Source organism: Gallus gallus, chromosome 19, assembly GCF_016699485.2.
Source record: "Gallus gallus isolate bGalGal1 chromosome 19, bGalGal1.mat.broiler.GRCg7b, whole genome shotgun sequence".
NCBI lineage: Eukaryota > Metazoa > Chordata > Aves > Galliformes > Phasianidae > Gallus > Gallus gallus.
The window spans coordinates 4,594,487-4,613,334 of record NC_052550.1 but is presented as its reverse complement, the minus strand read 5'-3'; the positions used below and the strand labels follow the sequence as shown (position 1 = coordinate 4,613,334).

Below are 18,848 nucleotides of genomic sequence, written 5' to 3'. Positions count from 1 at the left end.
ACAGAGGTTGGGAACGGTTCCATCTGAGATTTATGGGTCATTTGTACTGACCTGAATTTATTAAGCCCACATGCTCTTCTCTCGTCTGTGAAGAAAATCAGAGCGGATCCACAGGTTCAGTCCTCCCTGTGTTTACAAAAGACTTTTTACCTCTGCTGAGGTTGCTATGGAAATGGCACTAGTTTATGCCTCGTGTTTGTCTTACCAACCTGATTTATAAAAGAATGGCTTGAATTCAGCGCTGGCTGAGTTCCCAGCTGTCTGCGCTGGCCCTGGAAGGCATCCCTGCAGCCACAGCCCTGGCTGCTGCCATGCAAACAGCTTCCTCCATGCTGTCTCCCAGCTCGTGAGCTCCTGTCCCTGCAGCTCTCCCAGCCCTGGGTCCAAAGCACGGCTTCCAAAAGCGGGGGTGTGAGCGATGCTGTCAGGTCTCTGCGTGGCTGTGCCAATCGCTTCTGGAGCACAGCAAATCAGTGACAGCCACAGACACCACGATGGCTGGAGGGCTGAAGGGAGCAGCTGGACAGCTCGATTCTCTTGCCCAAAGCGTGGCTTGTGCTGGCAACAACTTGCAGCTCTGGGAAACGACAGGCAGCTGCCTGTCATCGGACAGAGCCCACGCAAACAGCACGGGGAGACAGACCTGCAAGTAATGCCCTCCCAAATGACACAGCTAGGGAATTAGTGTGGACCCTCGCTGTACGCACGTGTTACTTTTGAGATGCATCTGGGGAGGAAAGACGAGATTGTCACTTGTGTCAGACCAAAATAGGATGGATTTCATCACATCATTATAAAGTAGAAAACCCATGAGCTGGGATCTGGGCAGAACTGGGCTTGCTGGGGACACGGGATTTGCATTAGAGCAGTTCAGTGCAAAGCAAACAAGAACGCTCCCTGACGTGTACCAGAGAAGCTCCTTTGTGTTCCAAAGCCAATACATTCTGAGGTGTTTTCTTAACAAAAGGGATCCTTCTGGAAGCGCAGGGAGCTGTGCACAGAAAAGCCCTGCACATCAATCAGGCAGGAGCTGCTGCGGACAGCTGAAACATGCAAGAAATGCAAAAGGCTGCACGGCTGCAAGCCCCACATCTTCCTCCTCCTTCATGGCATCAACCAGAGTGCAGCGCACCGCAGAGCAGCACCAACCTGCCCAGCCCACACTGAGCCCACTCTCCCGTTTCACTGCTCCATCTCCATGTGCAACGCAGAGAGCAACCCAGCAAAAGGACAGGAACGCACGTTTTCCAGCAGAACTAATGCCATCATTAGGCGATTCGCTAATACGCCGAGGTGTGAATGGCTTACCGGGAGGCAGGAGGAGCAGCTGTCCTGCAGGCACAGCCCTCGCAGCAATGAAGGGCTGTCAGCTCCCCAGCTGGCCAGGCCCTGATGGATGGGCATCCAGGGCTGGTTAACAGGCTCCAGAGATTTTTGGGGAGGGGATGTTTTTGTGAATGGGTCGTGATGCAACCGTGGCCTTATTACAGAGCTGAGCAGCTCTCTCCACCCCCAAAAGCCATGTGTGAGCTGCGTCTGGAAGCTGTGTCTGCCATGCTGCAGAGCTGTGACAGCACAGTCTGGGACCACGTACTGGTTTTCCCTGGGGATCCTCGGCAGAAAAGAGCACGCTAGGAAGATGTACGGCAGCAGAGCATGAGGCACTGCCTGCCTCCCTTGGGGAGGGGGGTTGGAAAACACGTATGGGGAACACTGCTGCTAGGAGATGCTCCCCAGGGCTGTAAATTCACTTTTATCTGCTCCGCTCCAGGGATGAGGGCGTTTCAACTTACACCGGCGACACGCCAGACAATGAAAACGACAGACTGAGAGGAGAGGAAACCCAGCCCTGCAAAGCCTGGACGTGTCCTCCACCTCCCTCTGCTCAACCGTGATAAAAAATGCCACCTCCTCCCTCCTCAGTGTGCCAGACCCACTCTGCTGGGCAGCCTGTGCCCTGCCACAGCTGCCTCAGGCCAGCAGCGAGGTCTGTACGCATGCAACATGACAGCATCCTCTCTCCTTCTACACAGCAAAGCTCCATGCTCATGTTCTTGTGCTGTCCTTTTTGCAAGTGGTTTTATTTTAAAACTGGAACTCGAGTTCTCCATTTGTTTAACAAGTCCCCTTTTCTCCTCTTTTTTTTTTTAAATAAAATTAATTTATTCTACAGAACAGTAAACTCTTCCAGACTCTTCCCTATTTACAAATGAACATGTTTGTTTGCAGACTGCTGCTCCCCCCCACCCCACTCCTATCCCGTGACGCAGATGATGACAAATCAGCCAACATGTGAAGGTCTCTAAGGCAGTGCTCCCATCCACCGCCACCTGGGGACTGTGGGGAGAACAAGAGCAGTGACATCTGCGCCACATCTGGAGGTCCCCACTCAATCACTGTGTATGTGAAGGGAGTGTGTGTTAAACCCAGCGACATAGAGCATCTAGCTTCTCCCTGCGTGAGCAAGGAGAAATACCCACTCCCACTGCCCCAGCCTTTGCACTGGGAGGTGGCTGCTGGCAGGGCAGGGCTTGAGGGCTGTGTGTTTGCAGCAGTGGGAGCTGGCTGCAGGAAGGAGAGCTCCCAGCCCTCAGCAGCCCAGAAGGCAGCTCTCAGCTCTGGAGGAAGCTACAAGCCTCAAAGACAGCATCATCCCTGCCCGTGGGAAGGACAAGAAGTGACTCCAGAGCTGGAACACGCTTTGCTAGCTCAGGAAAGAAGGCACCTAACAAAAAAAAAATCTGATCCAAACCAAAACCAGACGCCAGAACGACTCTTCAGGCAATTCACTGTAGTTGGAGCTTGGCTGTGGCTTGACTCATACCCTACATGAAGCACACAGTCCCAGCAAGCAGCCTGGCCTCAGCGTCTTTCTCCTCTATGCTCTCTCCCAGGTCTCAGCAGTGCAGAGGGAGCTCCTTTTCATGCTGGAGATCTGCTGCAGGGGTCTGCTCAAAAGCCACCATGCTGCTGACAGGCAGAGACAGCACGTGGTCCCTGCACACAGCGGTGCTGCCACTGGTGAGGGGAGGGTAGCACCTGAGCAAGGGAAATCCCAATGCCGTCAGCCCAACCCGGCCCCTGTGTTCCACCTGCACAGCCCCACCTGGCAGCAGCCCTGTTCCTTTCACTCTCTCCGGGTTTTTTCAATTTCTATAAGAAAAAAAAATAAAAAATAAAAATCTTCAATAGCATCTACTGAAGGTCTGTAGTGTTTGCACTCCTGGGGAGTGCTGTGGGGGCAATTCTGCCTCCCGCCTTGCACCTGGCCTCTGTCTGACCCCCCTGGAGATACTCCAACTAAGGGCTGATGCGAGTGGGGCTGGTGTTGTATTTTCCAAGGTTTGCCTTCAGCGATGGCAATGAGTGCTGTAGAAAGGAGGCAGAAGACTGCTGATACCCTCGTAGGCATCCAAGGTTTCAGAAGCAAAGGAGAGGAAGAAAGGGTGGTGTTCAGGGAGTCTCTACAAGGAGAAAAAGGATAAAGGAAGAGAAAGGGCAGGAAAGCAGGGAAAAACCTTCCTCCAATGAGATGCATCAGGCTTTGGAAAAAAAGCCTTCTCCTGGCAGAGCATGGGAAATGCTCAAGGATGGAGCTGGGCTGGGCATGGGGCACAGTGCCTCCAGGCACACAGACCTGCGCCTACGAGGACAGCTCTGCAGGGACACTTCCATCCCCATCCCCAAACGCCCAAACCTCAGTGCTGGGAGAACACTTGGTCTGGAGGGAAAGGGAAGGTGCCGCAAGCTCCAAAACGGCACTGATGCTTCCAACCTCGCACCCCCTCAGTGCTGCCAGGTCCAGCTGGGCCATCACACAGGAGCAAGGAGGATGTCCTGGCCCCAGCGCTGGTGGTGGCAGTGAGGCTGGTGCAGCAGCAAGGGGAACGGTTGCCCCGTATCCCCCCACCATCCCGCCCCCGAGGGGCTCAGTAGAAGGAGTATTGGTTCTCCACTGCCCGGGTCCGACTGCGGGCACCGTCAGCATCATGGTAGTCCTCAGTGCCGGTGGCAGGGGGCTCTGGCCGGCGCTCAGCGCTGTCGCTGCGGCTGCGGGGGCCCAGGGCTCCCTCCAGGCGGTGGTAGGGCGCGGGGACGGCGGGGGGCACAGCCACCCCCTCAGCGGGTGGTGGGACTGGCGGGGCAGCGGGCGCTGTGTTGCAGAAATAGTGTGGGGGTGGTGGGTCGGTGCGGCAGAGCGGCGGCTGTGGCACGAGGGCTGGCGGAGGGCCAACGTCTGCAAGGGAATCATAGAATATCTCAAGTTGGAAGGAACCCACAGCACCGCTCGGAAACGAGACCGTACGTCTGAGAGCACTGTCCAGATGTTAATGGAATGGGGAGCTCAGCCGCTGTGAGGGTGCCTGGAGGGATGGTGCCTTCCTATGCCCACTCTCCCCATCCTTCACCCTGTGCACCCCAACCTTCCCTGCCCACCTCCTCCATGCCCCAGTGAGCTGTGCAGACCCCTAATCCTCTCCTATCTGAGCCAAGGAGAGCTCCTGTCTGAGCTAAGGAGACTCATTCCTTTTTGGGTGGTGTTTCTTCTCAGAAATAGCAGTGCTGCAGTGGCACAGCTGCCCAGGGAGGTGGGGCAGTCCCCGTCCCTGGAGGTGTTCCAGAACCATGGTGGTCAGCAGGCGTGGTGGGTTGGGGTGGGGTTGGACGTGGGGATCCGAGAGGTCTTTTCCAACCTGAATGGTTCTATGATTCTGTGGTTCTATGATCCCAGCCCCAATCCTCCCCACCAGCCCCAAACTCAACAAGGCCCCAGCACCCACCGGGCTGCAGGCTCTGGGCCACCACGTAGCTGCGGAGCGTGATGTCTGCAGCGCCGCCCGACTCCAGCGGGATGGGGTGCGTGTGGAAGTGTCGCAGCATGTCGAAGATGCTCTGGAACCAGAGGTGCTGCACGTGGCACTGCCCGCTCTCGTTCAGCGACAGCCGGAGGTGCTGTGAGGACAGGGTAGGGGGTGAGCTGCAGGTGGAAGGCCCCAACCTCCCTCAGCCTCGCGGCCACCCGAGGTTGGCTCAGGGAGTCACCCACCTTGGCTTTCCCCTGGAAGTTGAAGGTCAGCACGTACTCCCCCGGCCGTGTCTCACTCTGCCGGATGACGAACAGACCGTGGCTCCGGGCACCGCCGAACAGCACCAGCTGAGCCGCCTTGATCCGCGACAGCGTCCCGTGGAACCAGGGGAAGTCGGAGAGGTTGATCTCTGTGTCCGCTTCGCTGTCCTCTCCTGGCCGCAAGCACCACTGGGTTTTAGGGAGCACGCAGGCATTGCCTTCTCCCAGCCCCAAGGACGAGGCAATGGGGCCAAGCGCCGCATTCCCCCAAGCATACCTACCTGCAAGGTGTGCACTGGCTGTGGGTGCAGACTCCAATGTCTGCAAGAAGCTCTCCAGCGGGACGTGGGCCAGCAGCTCCCCCATGGAGTCCCTGCCCCGGCCGTGGGGTGTGGGCACCGCAGTGGTGGTAGCATTATGAGCACTGGGCAGGGCACATCTATCTGGCAGCCTGTGCGCATCTGGAAGGAAACATCGATGCCCTCAAGCAAGAGCAGGCAGGTCCCCATGGTGGGGGTTAGCACCAGGACCTGAGCTCCCACTCCACGCTCCCTGACAGGAGCTGCTCCGCACACAGTGGAGGTGGCAGCAGCAGACATCTCCCGACCCCTGTGGGATTTCTCACCATCAGCCAGGAACTCGCAGCTGCAGGAGGACGCCCGGCCTGGCAGGCAGGCTCCCTGCGCACAGGATGCCAACTCGATGTCATCCCCGCTGTCCCTGGTGGGAGAGCACAGAGCAGAGGGTCACACACCGCACACATGGCATCACCCCCTGGAGAGACTCCTTTTGCTCCAGCCCCACCATCCCAATGAAATCCCAGCTCCTCAGCCTCAGCCCTTCCTCCCAGAGCACAAAAACCTGCCGCACTCAGTGCCATGGGATGGGGCACGGTGAGAAGCTAATGCACCATGCACCCAGCCTGCCCTGTGCACTCGAGCACCATTGTTAAGCAAGCTCCCAGCTTGCTCACAGCCTATTTTTAGCCGCTCGTGGCATTCGGGTGCTCTTTTGCTTAACAGCAGCCACGTGTGTGCCAGCAGCCAGGAAGCGGCTGCGTTAGCGTAAGGGCTCACGGGGGAGCTGCTGAATTATTTAGTGGCCAGTAAGTGAATCAGCCACTGGGAGTCATTCAGCTGCAGCCACTTAAAAAAAAAAAAAAAAAGAAAGAAAGAAAAGAAAAGAAAAGAAAAAATAAATAAATAAATAAATAAATAAGAGGAGAAGGAAACCAAAACCGACAGAGCTCTGCAGAAATCCCGTTGCTGGGTGCTTACGCAGAGGTTTCAGCACGGATCCTTGGCAGGAGGACTGAGCACCGCACGCAGGGGCTGAATGAAAATTCATTCTTGGCACAGAGCGCGCGTGGCAGCGTATGAAGCAGCTCATTATTATTTGCTGTGGAGTTCATTATTATTTGCTTTACGGCCGTGTCCGGAGGCCAGCACGGGGTTGTATATATTTAAAGAAGCACACAGCTGAATTTCCCCAGCAGAAGGCGGCTCTGGGGACAGGCTGACGTGGGGAAGGGGGCACAGGAGGCAGAAGGGACCTCCCCAAGCCCCCATCCCAGCTTTGCTCAGGGCTCTCACCCCCAAAAGCTCCCTTTGGAAGCAAGAAGGGCAGTGCTGGAGGCTCCCTGGGGGAGTGTGCCTGCAGAGCCTTCATTACAGCACGGATACTGGGCTGGAAATAAAAGGATGGGAGGTAAGGCTGATATTGAGTGCACGCTTTGCAGGGCGCACCTCTGACACACAGCAGTTGCTGACTCTGCCTCCAGATTTTTGCCTCAGTGAGTCAGGGACTTTCTGCAATAAGCCGAGCAGCAGAAATTGCATCAGCTGGGGTCTGTTCCAAGCCAGTGGTCTGTGAGGGCTGGCTACCAGCACCAGCAGCCAGCCCACCACTCTCTCTGGGCTGCACGGGGGAACTTTTTGCTTGCTGGAACAAGATGATTTTCCTTTCAACAAGAACATCATAGCAGAGTCCCCCTGGAGCAGCAATGCCTGAATCGTGCCCAGGTCACGTCCTGAACGAGTGGGAGAGGAGGGCTGTAGTGTGCAGGGGGAACCCAGCCGTGCCCACGAGCCTTACCCAGGGTCGATGCAGTCCTGGATATCTGCCACCCATGAGTGTTTCTGCAGGGAGTCAATGGTCTCCAGGATGTACTCAGCACCATTCTCCACCTGGAGGCGAGTCAGGACAAGGTCAGATCATGCCTGGGCCCTGCACCCCCCACCAGGCAACGCCAACCCCAGAATGCAGTGGGACGGCAGCCACCCCACATCTCCCCGCTCCTGTTAATAACTCCTTGGTTGGAGAACACTGAGATGTCCCCATCCCAGCAAAGGGATGGCAAGGGGTGACCCAAAGATGCTCAAAGACTGTGAACCCAAAGGATCTGGGCTGCTCTGAGGCTGGGAAGGATGCAAACACCATATGGCAAGAGGGGGGCAGTGGGCACCAGGCGATGCTGCTGCCCCATCCTTCCCAGACCCCCTGCGTGACCCTGAGCTGGGAGGAGCCCTGGCTCTGGGAGGGTATCACATTGCCAGCCAAGAGCCTTCTTGCAAATTAAATTAATGGCATACAACTGAATCACTGTCCTGAAAATAAACAGGGAGCAGTGCCCGGGGCGAGCAGCACCCGGTCCCCTGCCACGCGCCAGCTGCAGGGGAGCAGCAGAGCCCCGTTTTGTTTAACCAAGGGTTTGCAGCTTGGGAGAGCACAGTGCTCCTTCATGCACAGCATGAAAGCAAGCAGAGCATGTGCAGGGCTCGGGTATTTTGCAAGCGCTGCTTGTGCAATGGAAAAAATGCGTGTGCTCAGTGTCTGATGTGCAGTGAGAACGCACAGTCTGCTAATTGCTGGGTGACTGAGCATCATAGGGTCTAGCATAGCCCCCCTGTACAAGGCAGGGGCTTTCCCACCCATGGGTGAAGGCTCTGCATCAGCCCCATGCGCAGAAGGCAGCAGAGGAAGCGCAGCCCCCCGGCCCCTGTCCCACCACTCTGATCCATTCCCCAACACCAAGGGGGGCTCCTCTGCAGTCCTCTGCAAAGGGTGATAGCAACAAGCAGCAGGAACAAGGCCCAGGGCAGAAAGTGAGCCACGAGGAGTAAAGGGTGTCAGGAAACACACCATGAAAGGGAGATGTGGGAGGGAGCACAGCAGGAAAGGGGCAGCAGATGATGCTGAATGAGCCCCTGGGGTTGACTCAGTGCTTGGTGCCTCACAGAAGAGATCGATGGCAATCAATTAACCCTGCAGGCAGAATGGGGCAGGAGGAGGTTAGAGGGTAAACGGGGAGGGGGTAATTACTGAGAAGGTGGGAGCAGTGCTGGAGCTGAGGCAGTGGAGGAAGAGCAGCAAAAGGGGCTGAGATTTTACAGGGATCTGGAAACCATGATCAGAAGGAGTGATGAGCCATATTCCAAGAGCAGACATTGATAGTTAATGGTCAAAGCGGAGGAGATGCTGAGCCCTGTGCTCAGCCCACTCACGCTGCCACTCAGCAGCGATGAGGACAGAAGGAAGGAGGAGAGGATGGATCCCTGATCAACTCAGGGATGACACCACGCTGCAGTGTGCTGGAGGATGAGGCAAGAATTGCAATGAATGCCCTGACGCTGAGAAATCAGCTTTGAAAGAAAAAGCCCTAGGCAGCTCCACCTCAAGGGCACGGTGCTGACGCCAGCGGGGGAACCACGGCTGCAGAGTGCTTCTGCAAAAAGCACGGCAGGGTTAGGACAGCTCATGAGCTGTTGTGAGTCAGCAGCATCCTCTGGGCATGGAGACTGCCAGAAGATGCGTTGGGGCTGAGGAAAGGGGAAGAAGAAAGGAGAAGCGGTGCAAGGAGAAGCGATGCTTCCTGCTGACTCTGGGCTGCTGCACTGCCTTCACTTTGAGGCACATGGGAAGGACCAACATCAACAGGACTGGAGGGAACAGCATGGAGCTGCGTCAGGGCAGGGTCAGGCTGGTGGTTAGGAGAAGGTTCTGCACCAGAGGGTGTTGGGCACGGAACAGGCTCCCCAGGGCAGTGGGCACAGCCTTCAGCTGCTGGAGTTCAAAGAGCATTTGGACAGTGCTCTCAGATGTGTGCTTTGGGTGGCCCTTCGTGGAACCAAGAGCTGGACTTGATGATCCTTATGGGTCTCTTCCAACTTGGGATATTCTATGATTCTGTGGCTGGGGCCATGCAGAGCTCAGTGGGAAGGTCCCTGCTGCCACCCACCCCATGTTGCTTCCCAGTGCTGCCACCTGAGCCTGGGATTTGCCACACAGGGCTGCTGCCTGTCAGCAGGGAGCATTCAGTTAATTGCATTGTATGGAGAATGATTTCTCTGGGGTCTCTAGCTGGGGATGGATTCAGTCTTTCTGCTCACATCCCTTGCAAATTGTCTCTGGATACCCATTTCAGTACTCTCGTAGTGATGGGGTGAAGCAAAACACGATGGCAAAGCCAGGCAAACACCTGGGAGGTGGTGGAGCCACCATCTCTGGAACTGTGCAGATGTGGCACTGAGGGACAATGTCAGTGGGGGGGTGGGCTGGGGTTGGACTTGGGGATCTGAGGGGTCTTTCTCACCCTTAATGATTCCATGATGGTACCTCATTCATGATGGTACTTTGGGGAGCCCCAAAGGAGAGCACAGCATGGGAAGGGGGGGCAGCAGCATCAGCGATGCTGGGGCCAAGGAAATATCCCTGGGGCCAAAGCATCCCCTGCAGTGGGGTTAGACGTGGGGCTGGATGGGGGGGGGTGAATGCCCACCGCTGTCCCCACCCTCACCTTCAGCACAAAGGTGTTGTCCTTGTCAGGCATCTCCAAAGGCATGGTGGTGCGCACCTCGATGATGGCTGACAGTGGGATGCTCACCTTGGGCTTGGAAGCCTGGGAAAAAAAAGAAAAAGAATGAAAGCAAACAAACAAATAAATCAAATCAATCAATAAATAATAAAAAGTCGTCACTCAATCGAATCAAACCGTCCCGGGGGAGAACACAGCTCTCAGCGAGGCAAGATAGCAGCTCAGCCCACACGCTTGTTACGTGGGGGGGTGGGGAGATAAAAAAAGTTCAAAAAAAAAAAGCATTGATTTCCCTCATGTGCCTGATAACTCTGAGCTCTTTTAATTAAACGAGGAGAAGGCCTGGTGGAAGATGGGGAAGTTCATGTGCTTGTCTGCCAAGCCTCCTTGCTGAAGCACTGCATCCCGATGGGGCTGGTGATGAGCACTGGGCTGCAGGTTACCAACAATAGGTTCAGTTCCTATTTTTTTCTTTTTGTCCTTTTTTTTTTTTTTTTTTAAAGGGGAAAAAAAGCTAAAAGCTGAAGTATGAGAACAGGAACTGTCCCTTTCCCCTCTGGGACGTTTCATTTCCACCTCTGCAATCCGCAGCACCACCTCCACATGCACTGCATGGGGCCCAGCACCGCTGTGTTTTTCCATCAGAGTGTTCCAACCAGAGAAGGTGAGAAAGGCAAAACCCACACTGCTCATTCAGCAGTGGGCAGGGAACAGCCTGCCCCTGAGGGGTCTTCCTGCACCCCATGGGAAGTGCTATTAATGGCCACGGGAGCATCCCTGCAAGTGTATTTTCACCTTAAAACTCTTGGACACTTAGAACAACTGTCAGGGCTCCCTGGGCTCATTGCTTCCCACTGAACCCACTGACAGAGGGTTGTGATTCCAGCAGAATAGGTTTTCCTTCCCATGGTATTTAAATAACGTGAGATTTCTATTCTAACACATCTAGTAAGGCTCCAGGGAACGACTTACTATTTGCCCCAGGGCTGCCAAAGATGAGTGCGCACAGCACAGAGGATGCTCTGAAAGCACAGGGGAGGGTTGGGTGGCACAAGGATCGTTGGATATTAGGAAAATCTTCTCCTACAGAGCGGTGCTGCAGTGGCACAGCTGCCCAGGGAGGTGGGGGAGTCCCCATCCTTGGAGGTATTCCAGCACTGTGGAGATGTGGCACAGAGGGATGTGGGCAGTGGGCAGCATTGGTGGGAGGTGGACGGCTGGACTGATGATCTTAGAGGTCTTTTCCAACCTCAGAGATTCTACGATAGTTCCAAATGAATTGCCACTTTGAAAATAAGGAGTGCTGAGCCCAAGTGTGGGACCTCCTGGTGGCACGTGGAGCACTCTGCAAAGTGTTGGGAACAGCAAATCTCGTGTCCAGGACACCGTGCATCTCAGCATGGCAGTGAGCTTCTCCTCTGTGACCACCGATGCCTTGGGCTGAGCCAGCAGGCTGGGCTTCAGCACCGTCCCAAAGGCCACGGGGGATGAGAACCGGCGCTTTTGTGGATGGGACCCAACTGTGTGTGCATTCATGTCTCAACACCCAGCGCCATGCCAACCAGACCCACCAAGCACAACTGCCACCTCAACTTCACCCCAACGCCTCCGAGCCCCTCAGCCAGGCCTTACCTTGGGAGGGACGTAGAACTCGAGCAGGAACCTCTCCCCTTCCACCTTCACGGCCTTGCGCAGCAGGAGGCGGCACTTCTGCCACTGCGAGCTCCCCACACAGTTCGTGTCGTCGGCCACCATGTAGCGCAGCGTGCCCTCCCTCTGGATGTCCACCAGCTCCACCTTGGAGGACTGCGCCTTGGACAGACGCAGCTTGTGGGTCCACTTCTCGCGGGGGTCGGCGGGCTCCTTGCCCCACGGCTCCCTCTCAGCCCTCCTGTTGCCCGGAGCCGCCTCGGCGCCCGGCTCAGGAGAAGACCTTCGGTGCCACATCTCCTTCATGCCATCCACCACGCACAAGCTCATGTTCCTCAAGGAGAAGCCCTTCTTGAACTTGGGCTTGGCGGAGGCATGCACAGAGACGTCCTCCGAGCTGCGGGACTGGCCGTAGGAGGACACCTTGCGGGCCTGCGCCTGCTGCGCCGGGCTGAGATAGCGGCCGGCACCCAGCGGGGCCTCCATGCTGTCCAAGGACTCGGTGGACGTCTCCTCCTTGCGCTGGGCCACCTCACGCCCGTAGGGCACGTGGCAGTTCTGCAGCCCCACGAAGGGCACGATGTTGTACTTGGTGGGCGAGTCGGAGACGAACACCCGGCTGACCTCCACGCTGAAGATATCCAAGAAGTTGGCGGCGAAGTGGTGGGAGAAGGAGGCCTCGGCGCCCGGCGTGTCGTAGTGCGGGTTCTCCTTCAGGAACTGGCAGAACTTCTGGGCGAAGTCGACGGCGGCCGCCTGGGCGTGCAGCTCGCAGAACTCGCGCCAGTCGGGGAGCGGGGAGGAGGGCTCCTGGCACAGGGCATCGCCGTTCATGGCTGCCCCATTCCACCTGGCGGCGGGCTGCGGGCAAAGGCACAGCGTCAGCGCGGCCGCCACGTTCCCCCGCCGGCGGCGCGGGCCTGCAGCCCCAGCACGAAGCGGGAAACGCTGTGGGAATGTGGTTTTGTGCTCCTTCCTCTCCCTCCGCTGCACTGGAACCAAACGTGGCCCTGGCAGCAGCCATAAATCATACTTATTTTATGATTATGACCTGTTCAAAAGCGGCATTGATTTCTCATAAAACCACCGAGGAGTCCCTGACCGGAGCAGCCCGGGGACCTCCAGGCCCAACACCGCCATCAGACCCCAGAGCTTCAACAGAAAGCCCCAGGGATCAACAAGTCCGTGGGTTAAAGGGAAAGATCAACCAAGAAGGCAGAGCTGGAGCCAGCAGGAGCTGAGCGGAGGTGAAGACCAGGCCCACATTGCCATGGGAGGAGCACCCAACGTCACCAACCTCTGCCCAGACTGTCGACAGGAGTTGGGAGTAGGGAGCCCAGCTTCTCCACTGCCTCGCAGTTCCCTGGGTGCTTCTCTGCCCCACTCACACAGCAGGGAAATCCCCGGCCTTGCAGTTTAGGATGTGCCCGAATTTCCCCAAGAGGCAGCAGGGAAGCAGCGTAAAACGCAAAGCTGTTTGTTACCAGGCCAGCAAATGCAATTCTCACACATCCATCCATCACTGGCACAGAATTTAAAGGCTCAGCTACTGCCCTTCAGCACTACAGTGCACGGCTGCAGCTCCCTGAGCACACAGCAGTGCAAAGGGGGTTTTGGGGAGATGAAGAGGATCTCCTGCTGCCAATCCAAGTAAGCATGGCCAGCATCACCAAGAAGACAGCTCTGCCCTGGGGGCTGTGCTTCTCCCCATTGATCCCCAGCAGGGATGGAGCAGGAGAGAGACTGACTGCCCAGAACCCAGGGGTTGGAAGCCAAGATGTGACACCCAGAGAGATAAGAGAGGGGAAAAAAAAAAAAGCCCAAAGCACTTCAAGAAATGATAAACCCCAAACAGAAAGCCGGGCCACCCAGCCGCAATGGAGACGTGCGCACAGAGACATCGCAGCATCTTCCTTTCATCTGTAGAGGGATGACAGAATCTCAAAGGGCAATTTATAAAGGCGAAGCCTGGAGGAGTGATGTCCTGCAGGCCTGGAGGAGGCAGTGGGCTGCACAGCTCCTCATCACCCCCTGCCCACAGTGGGTCCAGGACCCCTCCATGGGAGCAGCGAGGGGCTTGGGGCACCCCCCAACAGCGCAGAGACATCCCCCCTTGGCAGGCACTCCTTTACCTGATTCCTGCAGGAAGCAGCTCCCAATTATCTCTGCGGATTTACCTTTCATCTCCGTGCCTCCGCTCCCCTCCATGCCAACAGCGCTGCCCCACTTCTCAAAATAACTTCCATGGCACAGACAGCATCCCCAGGCGGGGCGCTGGGAGGCAAAGCAAGCAGCAAATCCATGGGGGCTTTTGGGAGCCCGGGGACAATTCACCCCTAGCCCCACTGTCCACGTGCTGCAGCGTGCTCCCATGGAAGGAGGCAGAGCCCTTGGCAAGGGAGGTCTGCTAGGGGTCAGAGACAGAATATAGGAATATGGGAATCATCACCGAGGTTGGAAAAGACCGTAAGGTCATCCAGTCCAACCCCAGCCCACCCCCCTGTGCCCACTGACTGCGGCCCTCAGTGCCACATCTCCATGGCTCATAAACACCTCCAGGGACGGGGACTCCCCCACCTCCCTGAGCAGCTGTGCCACTGCAGCACCGCTCTTTGGGAGAAGAAATTGTCCCTAATATCCAACCTGAGCCCCCGTGGTCACAAAGTGACAACAGAGACCATGGAGCGCCCAGCCAAAGATGCGGGCTGCCATCGCTTCTAAACCCACCTGCACCACAAACGCCATTGGGGCAGAGCCGCGTCCTGCCGCCGCTGTCACTTGGGGGGGGGGGGGGAAAGCAAGTCAAGCTTTTAGAAGGGGAATGAATGAATGAATAAATAAATAAATAAGTAAATAAAAAAGATTCCTGGGGAGCGGCCAAGTGGAAGCCCAGGTTGCAGTGTGAGCCAGCTGCTGGCAGCCAGGCGATGCCAAGCGCTGCCGATAAGCCGCAGGGATGCGCCCCGTGCGGCGCGGTGCGTGTCGGCGCACACCAGGAGGAGCGGGGAGGCGAGGTGAGCTCCTGACCTCCAGGAGAAGAAATGAAATCTCAGCTGTCAGCAGAAGTGCAAAGGGCCACGGAAAGAAAAAGATAATAATAATAAAAAAAATCAGGTCTCCAGTGAGGTGGGAGTCAGGGACAAAACCACTGGGATTTGCTGAACCAGAGGAGCAGGGAGGAACTGACAACTAATGAGGTGTTAATAACGCAGTGCCGGCCATGGCACAGTGGAGCAGCCAGGCCAGCACTTGCTCCAAGGGCTTTATTTAAGGAAACAACCCTAATAAAGAGATGTTTCCTTTCCGCCCTTCACAGCGCGGCCAGGCTGGGGCCAGGGAAGGAAAGTCTGTGCGGGCAGAATGGCACCCAACCCTCATAGGGTACACAGCACCGCAGCGACCGGCGGCCATCCCGCAGGGAGCACCGGGGTCGGGGTGCATGCCAGGAGGAGGTCCCGCTGCTCGGCTTCCAGCAACATCGATGCCACTCAAAGGGAAGCCGGGCACCTGCTCACCCCCAGCACAGAGGCTGACCTCAGCCGTCCCCACGTGTCCGCACCGGGGAGATCCCTGGGTCACGAGCGGGCGCTGCAGCAATGTGACACCGCGCGGCCCTCGGCCGTGGTGACGCTGCTGGCACGGTGAGCAGAGCGCACGGCCCCGGGGCGCTGCCAAAGCAGCTAAAAACAGGATGGGGACCGCGCCGGGGGCACGGCGGGCATTGCTCCCAACGCATTGCCTTCATGTGTGCTACGTGGCCCATAGGGATGGGAGATGGAGACCGAGCCACCTCCTCCTGGCGGCCTTTGTGCCACCACCAGGGCCCCAGACCGGCTCTAAGCGTGGTCAGAGGGACAGAAAGCTGTAATAGCAATAATGGATGGCCTGCCAGGGCTCCTTCCTGGGGAAAGAGCAGTGCTTTTGGTGCAGGAGGACACCGTCCTGCTCTCCAAATGGGTGCTGCTCACCTGCCCGGCTCCAGGAGCGTCCCTGCACACTGTGATCCACCCTGCTGCTATTTTTACCCCCACAATAGCAGAGTGGTGGCAGAGCCCCATCCCAGCCCGGCGAGCTCACGTTTCCCTCGCTAAGCCTCAGCTTCCTTCCGCCCCTCAGCCCACAACAAATCTCTCCTCCTCTCAACTTCCCACTCCAACAGAGCCCACGCTGGGCGCCTCTGGGTGCTGTGCATTAAGCACTCACCCTATAGGGCCATAGAGGGCTCCAAGGGGTTGGTTTGGGGCACAGCGTGGCACAGCACAGCCTTTCCCAGCTCTCAGCCGGGATCCCCATCCCTTAGGGGACGGGAAGGAAAACCCCAAGACTGTTTTTCAATTACGGCTCATAACGAACACGGGATAAAGTTACATAGGTCTGTATTGCATTGTCTCTCAGGCGTGTGTGCCGACAGCATCCGATGGCATCCGAGCAGGGAAGCGGGGCTCTGCCCCACACCACAGCGCTCACAGCTCAGCACTCAGTGCAGCAAAACAGCTCCACAGAACCCCACTGGGCTCCATGCCCCTTCAACAGACAATGCCCAAAGGCCCCACGTATCCCGCTTCCCCTTAGCTGTGCTGGGCACGGCTTGGGGGGCTCCATCCATAGGATGCTCTGCTTCCTACCCAGCATCTCTGCTTCTCCTCTCCCCGCTCCCCCCGTGGTGATACCCCATTGCCACGTGCACAGAACACCACCGGCACACCGTGCAGCTGCCATAGGGAAGATGGAACCTTCACCGCTCCGCTCGCCCCCAGCTCGGAAGCGCGGCGCTGGGGAATGCCAAACATCCACAGACCGCACACCCCACAGCAGGTGCTGCGAGCGCTCAGGGCTTTCCCCCCTCAAAAAAAAATAAAAATAACACCATCAGGTGTGGGATGACAGCTCCATCCCAGCGGGGCCGGGGGGGATTTGGGCTGAGGCGGAACGGGGCGCCCCGCGACACACGAGGGCAGCAGATGTGCGGCCACCACCGTGTTTCTGATTCTGCAATTGTCAGCCCGCCCCGGGGAAGAGGAAGAAGAGGAGGAAGGGCTGCAGCACCCACAGCGTGCAGACACCAGCGTGCCTCCAAGGAGGGATGAGAGCAGTCGGGTGACAACCACGAAGGTTGGCCGTGAGCGCTAAGACCATTCAGCCCGACCACCGCGAGACCCCCCGGTGCCGCGCAGGGGACAGAGCCGCACAGAGCCCGGCACCATCACAGCGCCCGCACTTAAGGGCCATCTGCGCACCATCCCGGCTGCAGCCCCGAGCGCAGCGCAGCCCCGCGGTTACCTCCACTCCCGGCGCAGCTCAGCGTGTCCCCGGGGCAGCGCGCATCCACCCGCGCAGGTGCATGGCTCAAAGCGCCGGATCTGCACAGCCAAACGCGGCTCTCGGAGGGACCTGGAGGGCAAAGTTGGACGCGGTCAGCCCCACCGGAACGAGCGCGGCGCTTCGCATCGCGTCGTACCTCACCCCGCGGGGCACCGCGGAGCCCCACAGCCCCGAGCAGCGGTCCCAGCGCTGCCCAAAGGCCGCGCAGCGCTGCGGGGAATGCGGCAGCGCCGGGGGGAGCCCTCGCGGGGGGTAGGGAGGGGGGGAAGCGGTGCTGCTGTGCCCCCGGAGCTGGGAGGGGAGTGGGGGGGTTTGGGGAGGGAACCCCGAGAGCAGCGCGGGCGGCGTGCGAAGCTCATGCGGATAATGGAAATAAACAAATAAAGCCGAAGGTAAATAAAAAATAGGGAAAAAAAAAAAATCAAAGCTCGCCTCTAAAGGGCCGCGCGCGCGCACACCGCGTTGTGTCCGCGCCCCCCCCGCACCGCCCCGCACCGCCACGGCGCACCCGGAGGGGCTGTAAGCGGGGACCCCCCCACACCCCGCACCGAAACGCGGGGGTGCGCTCCGCAACGCTGCGATGCGGGGGGGATACCCGGGAAACCGGCACCGGCACCGCCCCCACCTCCCCCAACACCGCCACACGCAGCCGCGCTCCGGTACCGGAGGATGCGCTCACCCGGCCCGGCACGGCCCTGCTCGGCCCGGCGCTCGGTGCGGCTCCTCCGGGGCCAGCGCTGCCCGCTGCCCGCCGCCCCCCGCACAGCCCGGCCCCGCCACCGCCCCCCGCTCCTCCCCCCGCTTTAAAGGGCCCCGCCCGGCGCTGCTCCGCGCTGTGCTCTGCTATGCCGCGCCGCGCCGCGCCGGCCCCGGGGGCACACGGCGTCCCCCAGGGCACCCCATGTCCCGCATCCCCCCGGGGCTCCCCCGAGTTCCTCAGGGCACATCCTGCATGGCACCTCGTACCCTACAGAGCATCCCCCACGCCGCAGGGTACCTCACGTGACGCCCCACATCCTGCCCGGCCCCCCATATCCCTCACAACATCCCACCCCTTCAGGGTACCCCAAATCCCACTGCATCCCGCAGGGGTATCCCACATCCCCCATCCCACGTCCCCCATCTCCATCTCCCATCTCCCAAAGCGCCATCTCCCACGTGGCACCCCGTATCCCACACTGTACCCTGCATCCCAAACGCACCTCCTATTGCACATGGCACCTCACATCCTGCAGGGTACCCCAAATCCCGCAGAGCACCACATATCCCACATGGCACCCAGGGTACCCTGCATCGTGCACAGCACCCCACATCCTCCAGGCACCCCATGCTCCCCAGTTCTGCAATCCTATGATTTCATATCCTATCCTGCATCCTGCATGGCACCCCACATCCTGCAGGGTACCTCATATCCCAGAGGGCATCCCAGCAACCTACAGGCACCCCATATTCCACATCCCACCCCACATCACCACAGGGCACCCCGCATCCCTCATGGCATCACACACAGCACCCTGCATCCTACAGGAGCCTCACGTTCCACATCCCACCCTGCAGCTCTCGTGGCACCTCACATCCTGCACAGCATCCCAAACCCCACAGCATCCCATCCTACCCTGCGTTCCCATCACGCAAGGCGCCCTGCCTCCTCCACACACCCACATTCCATATCCCACCCTACATCTCACACACGTGATGCCCCGCATCCCATACCCCGATTTCCTCCTCCAGCATCACCCCAAGGGACGGCACCTCCACACCCCCTGTGTGACCCCAAACCTCATTTTCCCACTGCTTGGGGGGAGCGGATTGGGGGCCAGCAGCCCCCCAGGAGCGCACCCAGCCCCGGGCTTTGCCATGCAGCAGTATCAGCCCCAGGTCAAGGTGTCAAGGTCTGTGGGTCGGCGCTCGCCTCGCTGTCCCGCTGACATATTTATAGGGCCATCGCCATCCCTGCCAAGGGGGTCAGGACACGGCCATAATCCTCCTCTCGCT

At 58.4% G+C, this 18,848-nt stretch overlaps 1 protein-coding gene and 1 long non-coding RNA gene across 6 annotated transcripts in view; one reads left to right on the top strand and one right to left on the bottom strand.

The window, feature by feature from the left end:
• Positions 1-2,277, top strand: part of LOC121107261 — a 3,318-nt gene extending 1,041 nt beyond the window's left edge. The window contains exon 2 of the long non-coding RNA XR_005840991.2: positions 1,772-2,277. This is a non-coding gene — a long non-coding RNA (uncharacterized LOC121107261). The remainder of the gene's footprint in view (positions 1-1,771) is intronic.
• Positions 1-18,848, bottom strand: part of SH2B1 (SH2B adaptor protein 1) — a 20,070-nt gene extending 1,222 nt beyond the window's left edge. Inside the window, exons 1-11 of one of the 5 annotated variants that reach the window (XM_040650359.2) lie at positions 17,517-17,596; positions 16,812-16,922; positions 11,514-12,392; positions 9,864-9,965; positions 7,163-7,254; positions 5,694-5,788; positions 5,350-5,529; positions 5,048-5,241; positions 4,782-4,953; positions 3,266-4,237; positions 52-3,153 (exon numbers count right to left, since the gene is read on the bottom strand). In XM_040650359.2, coding sequence (XP_040506293.1) covers positions 3,930-4,237; positions 4,782-4,953; positions 5,048-5,241; positions 5,350-5,529; positions 5,694-5,788; positions 7,163-7,254; positions 9,864-9,965; positions 11,514-12,365 — 1,995 coding nt within the window. In that variant the 5' untranslated portion in view covers positions 12,366-12,392; positions 16,812-16,922; positions 17,517-17,596 and the 3' untranslated portion in view covers positions 52-3,153; positions 3,266-3,929. Of the gene's footprint in view, positions 1-51; positions 4,238-4,781; positions 4,954-5,047; positions 5,242-5,349; positions 5,530-5,693; positions 5,789-7,162; positions 7,255-9,863; positions 9,966-11,513; positions 12,393-16,811; positions 16,923-17,516; positions 17,597-18,692 lie in introns of those variants that run through there. The other 4 variants (XM_040650358.2, XM_015296003.4, XM_015296002.4 and 1 more) reach the window with 4 other exon arrangements.